Source organism: Pristiophorus japonicus, chromosome 3, assembly GCF_044704955.1.
Source record: "Pristiophorus japonicus isolate sPriJap1 chromosome 3, sPriJap1.hap1, whole genome shotgun sequence".
NCBI classification, from domain to species: Eukaryota; Metazoa; Chordata; class Chondrichthyes; family Pristiophoridae; genus Pristiophorus; species Pristiophorus japonicus.
The window spans coordinates 295,306,397-295,318,642 of NC_091979.1; the positions used below are offsets into that span (position 1 = coordinate 295,306,397).

Genomic DNA, 12,246 nt, shown 5'->3' on the forward strand with positions numbered 1-12,246 from the left:
GTTGTTGAGGCCAATTCACTAAATATATTCAAAAGGGAGTTTGATGAAGTCCTTACTACTAGGGGGATCTAGGGGTATGGCGAGAAAGCAGGAATGGGGTACTGAAGTTGCATGTTCAGCCATGAACTCATTGAATGGCGGTGCAGGCTAGAAGGGCCGAATGGCCTACTCCTGCACCTATTTTCTATGTTTCTTCCCACCTCCGCATCGTTACCTCTGGTATCCCCAAGGATCTATCCTTGGCCCCCTCCTATTTCTTATCTACATGTTGCCCCTTGGCGACATCAATCGAAAACACCATGGGTTTTCACATATACGCTGATGACACCCAGCTCTACCTCACTACCACTTCTCTCAACCCCTCCACGGTCTCTAAATTGTCAGACTGGATGAGCAGAAATTTTCTCCAACTAAATATTGGGAAGACTAAAGCCATTGTTTTCGGTCCCCACCACAAACTTTGTTCCCTAGCCACTGACTCCATCCCTCTTCCTAATATCTGTCTGAGGCTGAACCAGACTGTTTGCAATCTTGGGGTCATATTTGACACTGAAATCAGCTTCCGACTACATATCCGCGGCATAACTAAGACCGCCTTTTTCCAGCTCTGCAACATCGCCTGTCTCTGCCCGTCTCAGCTCATCTGCTGCTGAAACCCTCATCCGTGCATTTGTTACCTCTAGACTTGACTATTCCAATGCACTCCTGGCTGGTCTCCCACAATCTACCTCAAGTAAACTTGAGGTTATCCAAAACTCGGCTGCCTTATGTCCTAATTCGCACCAAATCCTGTTCACCCATCACCCCTGTGCTCACTGACCTACATTGGCTCCTGGGAAAGTAATACCTTGATTTCAAAACCCTCATCCTTGTTTACAAATACCTCCATGGCCTCGTCCCCCCCATCTCTGTAATCTCCTCCAGCTCAACAACCGCCCGAGATATCTGCAATCGTCTAATTCTGTCCTCTTCAGCATCCCTAATTATAATCATGCAACTATTAGTGGTCGTGCCTTCTGTTGCCTAGGTCCTAAGCTCTGGAATTCCCTACCTAAACCTTTCCGCGTCTCTACCTCTCTTTCCTCCTTTAAGACGCTCCTTAAAACGCAGCTCTTTGAACAAGCTTTAGGTCACCTGCCCTTCTTATGGGGCTCGTTGTCAATCTTTTTGTCATATAATATTATAAGCTGTGAAGTGCCTTGGGACATTTTACTACTTTAAAGGCGCTACATAAATACAAGTTGTTATTTAGGTGAATAAAAACTAATCCAGCAGACCACTTTGACGATCTAACTTTTATAAGATATGATTTCTGTCCCAGTCTGGAGCCATCAGCTCTCTTTTTAGAAACATAGAAACAGAAAATAGGTGCAGGAGTAGGCCATTCAGCCCTTTGAGCCTGCACCACCATTCAATATGATCATAGCTGATCATGCACTTCAGTACCCCATTCCTGCTTTCTCTCCATACCCCTTGATCCCTTTAGCCGTAAGGGCTAAAGGTTTGAAGGTTTGCAGGGAATGGGCATTCACTGCACTAGCTTGTAACTTGTTACAAAGGTTTACTATCCTCTGGGAAAGAAGAACTACCTAAATTCTAACCTAGCCCCTATCCTTACATAACTTATACGTGATACCCCCTGCTCTTCTCCACACTAACAAATTGAAATAATCTATCAATAAGAACACAATCTAGTCATTAAAATATTTAACATCAAGTCACCTCTAATCTGCGCATCAGTAAAGTGCATCGACACAGCTTTTTAAGCCTCTATGAATAACAACTTTTTTTACGGTGGGAATTATTCCTGTGAGCCTCCTCTGAACCTTTTCCATAGTTTCTGTATCACCGATCATATGAGCGTACCAAAACTGGACGCAAATTTTCTAAATTTGGTCTAACCAAGGTCTTGTACAAGGATAAGATGGTGTACTTAGTTTACATTAAATAGCCTTATTAATACAATCCAGTACCTCATTTGCTTTGGCTATGGCTTCTCGGAATTGGTCATGAACACATGAATACTAAAGATGTGGGTGTTGTCTGTAACGGTTTATTAAAGGCAAAATATTTTCAACAAAATAAATCCGCTGAAATTTTGTAACAAAGCAATTAGCAGAAGTTCTTATTAGATTTCTATGCAAATTAATTTTCCAATCACAACTGGGTTATCAGGAAGGGGAAGTGCATTGAGTGGCAGCTAATAACATCAAGTCACTTCAGGTGCAAGTGGAAATCAGTAGCTATGCCATCGCAAAATGTAATTGCTTACCTCTAACCACTACTCATAAAATAAGATAAGTAGAGGCAATGCGCAAGACACCTTATCTCCCCCGCATCCAAAAAATGTTTATGCTGACAGTCGGCATGCATTAAGTTTTAAAATAATCTGACTGAAAGTCACAGATGTTTATTTACTGTTTATCTCAAGTTTCTGCCTATGTAAACTTATACTGTAATTGCACCTTCATGTCAGAGGTGGCAGTGTAGCACCTCAGTTTTATATCTCCCAATTCCTCAGCTTGTACTCCTCTGCTCCAACCAACGTTAGTTGTTTGCTTACCAAAGTGTCATGCATTTTGCTATTCAAATATGACTAATATAAATTAAAAATGAAAAGCAGCAGAATTATATCCGAGTGCCCTGATCCAATTATCTCTTGGCCCCACTTCCCTGAAGATTATATATGATTTTGACTTCTTGTATGCAATGCTGATTAATGTGTGTGCGTTTGATTTTCTGCATGAGCTTTCTGGGGCATGTCTGGCTGTTGTCTTATGTGAAGATTTATTTTCTTTAAGACTTAATCAGGGGCTTTTTTGAGATGGTGGGTGTTACCTGGTATGAATACATTAACTAACTGGATTTATTTGAGCTTCCCTGTCATTGCACTTGTAAAATTTCCAATGGTTAGAAATAAATTAGGGACTGCGGTTGAGGTAGTCATAAGTTGCACTTAATTTTTAAATATTACGCTATCATTATTTAAGATTTTACTACAGCATACATTCTGTAGCTAACCTGCACCCAAGCCTCCACGAATGTTGTTTTGGCCCAGCTTTTGGGAGGTATAAGAGAACAATTGACTCAGCTAGAAAGTGGGATTAGGCTGATTAGCTCTTTTTTAGCCAGCATGGACACGATGGGCTAAATGACTTCCTGTGCCGTACATTTTTATGACTCTTATGATTCGATAATTGTTTTCCTGATGTTACCTCGCTGCCCCCTCATGGGAATTTAGCTCCTCATAGAGCTCACCTGTGATTGGGCGAGGGGGATCAAACAACAACAACTTGCCTTTATGTAGCTCCTTTAACATCATCCCAAGGCACTTCACAGGAGCAATATCAGACACAATTTGACACTGGGCCAAGAAAGGAGATATTCGAACAGGTGAGAGTTAGGTTTTATGGGGCATCTTTAAGGAGAAGAGAGGTAGAGGTTTAGGGAGTGAATTCCAGAACTTGGGGCCAAGACAACTAAAGACACGGCTGCCAATGGAGGAGTGAAGGAAATTGGGGATGCACAAGAGGCCACAATTGGAGGAATGCAGAGTTCTTGGAGGGTCCTATCAACAAGAGCAGGCATTGACGACGAGATCCAACACTGCCTCCAGTGTGCCAGTGCAGCTTTCGGCCGTCTGAGGAAAAGAGTGTTTGAAGACCCGGCCCTCAAAACTGCCACCAAACTCATGGTCTACAGGGCTGTAGTAATACCCGTCCTCCTGTATGGCTCAAACATGGACCATGTATAGCAGTCACCTCAAATCGCTGGAGAAATACCACCAACGATGTCTCCGCAAGATCCTACAAATCCCCTGGGAGGACAGACGCACCAACGTTAGCGTCTCGACCAGGCCAACATCCCCAGCCTTGAAGCACTGACCATACTTATCAGCTCCATTGGGCAGGCCACATAGTCTGCATGCCAGACATAAAACTCCCAAAACAAGTGCTCTACTCTGAACTGCTTCACGGAAAACGAGCCAAAGATGGGCAGCGGAAACATTACAAGGACACCCTCAAAGCCTCCCTGATAAAATGCAACATCCCCACTGACACCTGGGAGTCCCTGGCTAAAGACCGCTCTAAGTGGAGGAAGTGCATCCGGGAGGGCGCTGAGCACCTCGTGTCTCGTTGCTGAGAGCATGCAGAAATCAAGCGCAGGCAGCGGAAAGAGTGTGCAGCACACCAGTCCTACCCACCCCTTCCCCCAACGACTCTGTCTCACCTGTGACAGAGACTGTGGCTCTTGTTTTGGACTGTACAGCCACCCAAGAGTGAAAGCAAGTCTTCCTAGATTCCGAGGGACTGGCTATGATGATGATGTTGAGGGTTAGAGGAGGTTACAGAGATTGGGAGGGGCGAGGCAATCGAGGGATTTGAACATTTTTATTTGAGTCATCGCTGAACCAGGAGCCAATGTAGAGCAGCGAGCACAGAGGTGATGGGTGAACGAGTCAGGATGAGCTGAAGTTTACGGAGAGTGGAAGTTATACTTTAACATGATATGCCACCCGAAGTCATACTTTTGAATATCTCCCATTTCTGTATACTGCAGTGGATGATGTGCCCTTTTGTTGTTCGACTTTTGATGTGATGACATTTATTTGAATGCATCAAAATGTTTAGCAGATATATATCACTAAAAATGTGGTTAATTTCTTTTGCAGAATGAAAGATACCAACAAAAAGAACAATATATTTTCTCAGTTCAGAAAAAGTGACCGTGACAAGCAGAAACTGATCGAGACAGTCGTGAAGCAACTACGCAGTTTGGTGAATGGTATGTCCCAACACACATAGACTGTTGTCCTGATTATTTTATTCCTACCCTTTATCATTCTTCAGCCAGCATTCATATACAGCAGACTGTCAAAAGAAATCTCTAAAGGATAAGACTGTATCAAGTACAGAAAAAACAAATTATGAATGTAAAGGATAGAGTGATATAAGACAAGGGGGAAATGTTTTGTATGTATTTTTCAAATCATGCAGAATTTGGCGTTTTGAAATTTTCTAAATATGTGCAATGGCCTTTACCACATGCCATAAATGTTCATCATAGTCAATAATATGTTTTAAAAACTAGCAAACTAAAAATTAAAGAGAAAATAAGCTCAATTGATGGGCAATGTCAACACAGAGGGGAAGGTGGTGGGTGAGTTAACAAAACATTTCACACAGATTTTACCAGTTGCAGTTGCAACATAATTCTGTTCTGGTTTAGTAGTAGCACTGTTCTCTCTAACTTTGTGTAATGGATTGACTGTGACATTCTTTGTAAATAATCAACAAAAAAATTAGGTATGATGTTCCAATCTTGCATACAGAGTTGGCTGTTGTTTTTGTTTCACTTTATTGACCAGGTGTTTTGTATGTTTACCTACATTAGTGTTTAGTCTAACTTTGTTTTCATTATTCACATTGTGAAAGAGATGTTCAGGACTATTTTATCTTTATTCACATTACAGATATTACTGCACGTAAATTTGTATTTTTTTAATGTTTTTACTCAGGGCTGTACTTTGTGAATTTTGTTGGGTTTTTTGCAGAAATATAACCATTAACTTGAAGCACTAGTCTGTGGCAATCAGAAGTAATATGACATTACTTTTGATCTGCTTCAGCTCTTCTCCCTCCTTTTTGATACAGTTCACATCCTGATTCAGACTATTGATGAATAATGATAGTGGTTTTATTCTGATTGTTTCAGATTGGACCCTTCTCTGCACTCCCAATAGGAAACGTAGTGTATAGCTGTCTTCACTATCTTTGCTTACTGTTTCACCTATTTCAGTTTGTTGACTCCTGTTTGTACGACAGAAAAAAATGAAGGAATTTAAATTCTGTAAATTGATCTATTGCAGTTCTTTATTCTTACTGTAATAAAAGTAATCCTGAGCACTTTTTAATTGTTATTTTCTGAAGTCTCAATTTTATTTCACTGGCTGATGTATACCAACAGATACTGTTGTGCAGGTGATTAGGAATTAATTGTAGTTTTGAATTATACTGTTTAATTTTATATCTTTCCAAGTACCATCTATATCTGCTATTCTGATTAAGGGTCACTCTTTAATGTTTCAATATGTATCGCTCATTAAACCTTCAGTGTAAGGGTTACTCTTTAATCCTTCAATGTGAGGGTCATTCTCACTAATCCTTCAATGTGAGGGTTGCGTTCATTAATCCTTCCATGTGAGAGTCACTCTCGTCAATCCTATAATGTGAGAGTCACTCTTTAATCCTATAATGTGAGAGTCACTCTTTAATCCTATAATGTGAGAGTCACTCTTTAATCCTATAATGTGAGAGTCACTCTTTAATCCTTCAGTGTGCTAGTCACCACTCTTTAATCCTTCAATGTGAGAGTCACTCTTTAATCCTTCAATGTGAATTCTACTCTTGTTAATCCTACAATGTGAAGGTCCCTCTCACTATCCTTCAATTTGAGGGTTATTCATGAACATTGTCACTACCACAACAGAGTGTACTGACAGTTTGGTGTCTGCATAAAGCAGACAAATGATGTCTAATCCACAAATTTAAAATGTGTGTTTTATAACAAAAAACAAATATTAGGGAATGATTACAAGGCAGTTATCTAATCCCAAGGCTCAGATGTCATTATAGGTTAACCTAGCATCACTCTTACGGTTTGTTACCAGCTGAATGCTTGGATTAAGTTAATGTATTGTAATCACTCTCTTTAAGGGTGTTGTTGCTTTCGAGGTATTGGTTTGGGCAATATATATCCAGCAGAAGTATGTTGTGCTACTGACTCTGCTTTGCTCACTGGCCATTAAACTTTATTAGCAGAAAGCTCGCAGGGCAATCAAAATGGTGCTAATTTTAAAAAGGTTAAAAATAAAAATTTTTAAAGTTCCTAGATGATATGATGCATTGGTTATAATTATATAGCAGCTAGTGCAAAACTATCCCCTTAAAGTGGTCTTGCGCTGTTTGCCTAGGTTTGATTTGAGCATTTCACATCCAAGTCTTACCATATACTTAGTGTTGATACAATGGCCAAAAACGACTTTAAGTTGATGCAAAATGGCCCACGGACCACAAGCAGCCACACTGATTGTGGAAAAAGGTGTACATGTTGTTCCCTTTTCTGGGCAGCATATCAAATCGTACTGCAGCAGCTGATTTGCATCCATATTACTAAGTAGCACAACATAATTCTGCTGAGCAGGGAAGGTGGAAACCATTTGCTTGGCCTTTACTTTCTGGGAAATCAGTAATGTGGTACTCTGGCTGTCCCACAATTATTCCCGGCACTACCTTTTCTCTTCAGCTGCTCACTGCTTTTCCAGCCCTCCAGTGGCTCGCTGCTCGCACTGTTCCCCAACAGCTTTTCACTCTCCCACGCCTTATTGCCACACACTCACAATCTTTACCCAATCTCCTGCAGCTTCTAACTAATCTCCCCAATCTTCCCACTCTCTCACCACTCCAGTCACACTCTCCCTCGCCTGGGCCCCACTCCACAGACACTTTTTCTTGAACAGCGGGCAATACAACACTATTCCTTTAGTGGTAGATTTTTTTTTCCAAAATCCCTTAATGTTAGATTCGATTGAGTCATTCTTTGCCATTTGGGAATTTTTTTTTAACAAATAATTTTAAAAGCAAAAAGAAAATACAATATCGTTAAAACCTAACAAACAGAATTTTTAAACAAATGGCAAATAGGGGATTGGAATTTGATGGATATGAAGAACAGGGTTTAAATCCCCAATTTGCTACATTGGGAATTTCTTCATGAAGCTGATTCCTACAACATCAAAGTGGCCATCATTTAAATATTAACATTTTTTTAATTTAAATTTTCTGTTACTGAAGAAAAAATAAAACTTATAGAAAAATTTCAGGAAGACAACCTTTTGTGTATCTGTTTGCTATTGAGGCATTTTTTAATGTATAAAAATAATTAAGCTGCTGTTTACTAGTTTTCTGGGTTTAGAAGTTCCTTTGCTGACAACTTAGAATTGCTGCAGAAAAACTGTGAAGCTGATAACTTGTTTCATTTTATTTTAATCCCTTAATGGCAATCATTGATTTAATCTTGAAAATTATCCACAATTAATTATGTTTACATGCCCTAACATTTAATAACAGAAAATCAGTAGTCCTTCCTCTCTTCTTTTTTGCTCCCTAAATATCTCAATGAAGGACCTTGTTGTTATTCAAGTAAATTTGCAATAAATGGAGTCTTTGGTTTCATATAAAATGTCTTTGGTATGTTAGATGTCTGTCTTTTGATCTATCCATGAAGTGGCTTGTACTGTTGATTCTGTAGTGATCAAGCTCGCATGAATGGGCTCAAAAGGTTAGTTTATTTTTTTAATTAAAAAATGTATCAACTGTGAGATAAAAATGTGGTCTTAAATTAATCATAATTCTAGATTTTAAATATACAATCCAGTTTTTTTTTCTGGGGGGGGCGGCGGCTTGAATTACTCTAGGAGTGGGGTATGATGGCATTGGCAGGAAGGAAGGGCAGGTTTTGGTAACAGGTGTGCAGTCTTTAATGGGCTACCCACAGCCTATTATCGACTATAACTGCATAAAACCTACAAACCCTGTACACTAATACTCCATTTCTCTGTTGCGTTGCGTTATATGACCCACACACTAAATTGACGCCAAACGCACTGCACACAGATTTATTTGGATGCTCAATCCTACTTTACTGATTATAAAATTACTAGTGTTCTTCGGATGTGCAATTGAACGAAATTATGGTTTTGTTTTTAAACTCTGGAGGTACTCTCCAACAAACTGCTCTGGGCTCTGGGTCTCATTTTGCTTCAGTAAACAAGCTTTACAATGTTCCCAAGAACGAAGAGAATCGTATAATGTGTTCTGTCTTACTCCGGCAAATCCATGTCCTTTTTTTCTCTTCTGTGGCTTAAGAAGCAAGTGTCGGTGTGTGTGGCCTTCACCATCACACCGCTTGTTGGCTTTCTGCTGGAAAGAAATGTGTCTCCGTAAAGAAAACAATCAATTAGATTTTCCCCTATTAACTCCCTTGTGGATTTTTTGTTGTCGAATTATATCTGCTCATGTCCGGTATTATCGAGAGAAACTGGGAAATGCAGGCGGGATGAGGAGAGACGGGATTCTGAAGCTGGCATCGGATTATGAAAGGAGGTATTTGTGATCTGGAGAGCCGGGTGCTTCATGAAAAGATGAAACAACCCGTCTCCTAATTGAGCTTAAGGAGAATCCTGGAAGAAGCTGCGCTCCCGAAGCAGGAAGATCAAATCCATTAAAAGCATTTCATTTATCCCCCTACGACTGCAGCACCCCTGCTTGTAAACTAAGCTCAGTGGATTAGACTGAAAATGCCCTCGTCTTTTTTTCATGTTTCAAAGAGAGCAGTGTTACTTTGTGAAGAAGAGCACGATTTTTTTTTCGCCTTTCTTAACCTTTTAAGTAATTTGTTCCTTAGAATACATCCGTGTAAAAAAAAAACTTGCATTGCAAAAAAAAAGAACCATTTAAAACAAATCCACAGCTTAGAATCTCTTTGCAAAACCTAAACGGCATGGGTTTCTTGTCAATAACTGCAAATTTAACCCCAAAAGTAACAGTGTGACTGGGGGTTGAACCTGACTCCCTAGTGCTGTTAAACCCTCTCCCACCTCTTCGGATTGCAACACGTGGAATATAATTCCAGCCCGACTGTAAGAAGTACTGAAGAGGATCTTGTACAGATCCCGGCACTTTTTTATAATTGGACGTAGTTAGAAATGTTGTGGCTGTGAGGAGGCTGTCCCCCATGTTCGATACATTAAAAAAATGAAGGCAAGGGCAAGAGACCTGTGCGTATGTACAAGCACACGTGCGCAAAGTTCTCGCTGGCTGGGAGAATTTGAATGAGCCAGGCAGGAGTCATAAACAAGGTGCTGCTTGGCTACAACCTCCACTGCAGGCGGATCTATAGGCATTTTTAAAAAACTGAGCAAGGTAATTATTAAGCGCTGTGTGCATTGGAGGATTTAAAGCCAACTTATTCTGTAAATGGATGCCAAATGTATATAAAGCTGAATCTGTGTATAAATTCTCTCGAATGCATCTGATATATGTTTCACTAGTTGACTTGACGAACCAGACTTGCATTTCACTGCGTATTTTCTTCGCCCCTGTGTTAAATGCTTTCTGGGAAAACGGTCACGAGACCTCCGAGACATCCAAGAATAGAAAAGTATGTTCGTTACAATACGAAGCTAGTCACCGTATTAAACTTGGTCAATAAATAGTTTCAACATTTTATTTGGATTCATAATTTTTGGTTTCTAAGAAATGTATTTCAATCCTCGGAGATTTTTGTGTTTTATATAACTTGACTTTCTTGTATTAAATATCAATTTGTAAAATTCCTACCATTTCTGTACAATAAATGTGTTTCAAGGTTAGAATGTTAGTAAATGGAATATATATCTGTCGTACATTAGAGGAAAGCACAGAAGCAAAAAAAAAATAGATGTTCCGTTAATGATTAAGCTTAATATTTAAAGTGGATATTTCTTGGTTCGTGCAACTGCGATATAAAAAGGTATCGCATCTAATCAAGTGTGGGATACCCTGCGTCTCCCATCCCGCCAGTGCACAGCGGGTTCCACTGGAAAGCCCATGGAAGGAGATTGACACCGTGTTGAGGCGGGACACAGTCCCAAGCTACATTCAAAGAAGTGGGATGTCAACTAATTAAATTGCTTTTTAATTGCTTTGGTTTGAAAAAGCTGACCAAAAAAAGTGAGTTATCAGGAGGACCTTCTGGAGCCGAGCCGGGAACACCTCGTCCCCTGGGAGTCTCCGCGTTTCTTTTTTTTGTTAAAGGGACATTTCCACAAAAAAATCGATCCCAAGAAACTCCAACAGGTGTCTTCTGTATCCAAGGCCGGGGGAAATGATGTGATGCACCTGGAACTGGATGGGCTCTGGATCAACTAAGGAAGTTAAATTCAAAGAAAGTGCTGATAGGGGGTCGAGAACTGAGAAGTACAGAATCAACTTAGCAAAGTGAAACTGGCTCACTGTGTGTAAAGAAAACCAAATGATACCAAATATATAACCGAGCTAAAAACAGAAAATGCAGGGACACTCAACAGGTCAGGCAGCTTCTATAACAACGTCTGGTTCGGGTCTGGCAATCCAAAGATAGTGCTTAATCGAAATGGAATAAAATAATTTGATTTTAAAATTTGCGGAGTTTAAAAGACATAAAAGTAATAACTTTTTCCAGTGGTAACTTGCGGAATTTCTGCTTCCAAGTAGTATTTTCAAGGATTTCGATCAAGAATACTCGCACAGTCGGTGGTCTGGGTTAAGGAAGGACAGTTCGAAACGACAACCCCCCAATGTGGATCATTAAATCCAAAACCACTCTCATCTCTGGAGGAAAACAAATATTGGGAAGAGGAACTACTTTAAAGGTGAACAGGGTGTGGTGGTGAAAAAATAATTCTTCCGTAAATACAAAAGTAGCGAGTGTGGCAGCAACTAGGCTACTAACATTATTGTACATTAAATAATCGTAAAGAGTGTTGGAAAAAAGTCGAGGTCTGGTCATAACGTGCACCAAATGCGAGCAGGGACTTAGTACATTAGAGCGTCCCAACTTTCGGCCAGGAGCGAGCGCCAAAGGAGTGAGCCTGCAATTCCGTATCATAGTGATAAGGGCAGCAACTAAAAATAGTGAGCATTTTGTTTTTGGGATGTGCTTGTTAAAATAATGTTGTACTGGAAGTTATTAAACAAATTCCAATCCAATTTACACCGGAGCTCATTTATGTAGTCTGGTGGTTAATATTTGAATGCTTGGAGCCTGCAGAGTGCGGGTTATCTTTTTGAGGTTATTTAAAGGCGCCCATCTGTGAATTTTAGCGATCATTTCATTTTAAATCTCTTCGAAAGAATCCAATCAGCCCATTATATTTTATATCCGCAAACAATTTATCCTGGCAATTTAAAGAAATATAAAGTTAAAAATGCCAGTACTTTCCGATGTGAATTATATTTAATGTTCGTGTGAATTATTTAGCGTTATGGATGGTGAAATACACAGATTTTCCCGTGTTTAGACCACAATTATCAATTTCGAGAATAAAGAAAGCATTGCGGCTGGGTTAGGGATAACTCCGTACAAGACTGGGTGAGGGTTAAATCTCAGTATAAGGCTGGGTGAGGGTTAAATCCCAGTATAAGGCTGGGTGAGGATTAACTCTCA

At 39.9% G+C, this 12,246-nt stretch overlaps 1 protein-coding gene across 14 annotated transcripts in view; it reads left to right on the forward strand.

Annotated features, from left to right (window-relative positions):
- The window catches only part of exoc6 (exocyst complex component 6), a 281,622-nt gene that overhangs the window by 266,948 nt on the left and 2,428 nt on the right, over positions 1 to 12,246 (forward strand). For 8 of the 14 annotated variants that reach the window (XR_011592777.1, XR_011592770.1, XR_011592775.1 and 5 more), the window contains 2 exons: positions 4,673 to 4,785; positions 11,292 to 11,452. Coding sequence is in view for 5 of the 14 variants with exons in the window: in XM_070876814.1 (XP_070732915.1) it covers positions 4,673 to 4,785; positions 11,292 to 11,347 (169 nt within the window). In the remaining 9 variants the exon portion in view is untranslated. Of the gene's footprint in view, positions 1 to 4,672; positions 5,901 to 11,291; positions 11,569 to 12,246 lie in introns of those variants that run through there. The other 6 variants (XM_070876817.1, XM_070876816.1, XM_070876818.1 and 3 more) reach the window with 4 other exon arrangements.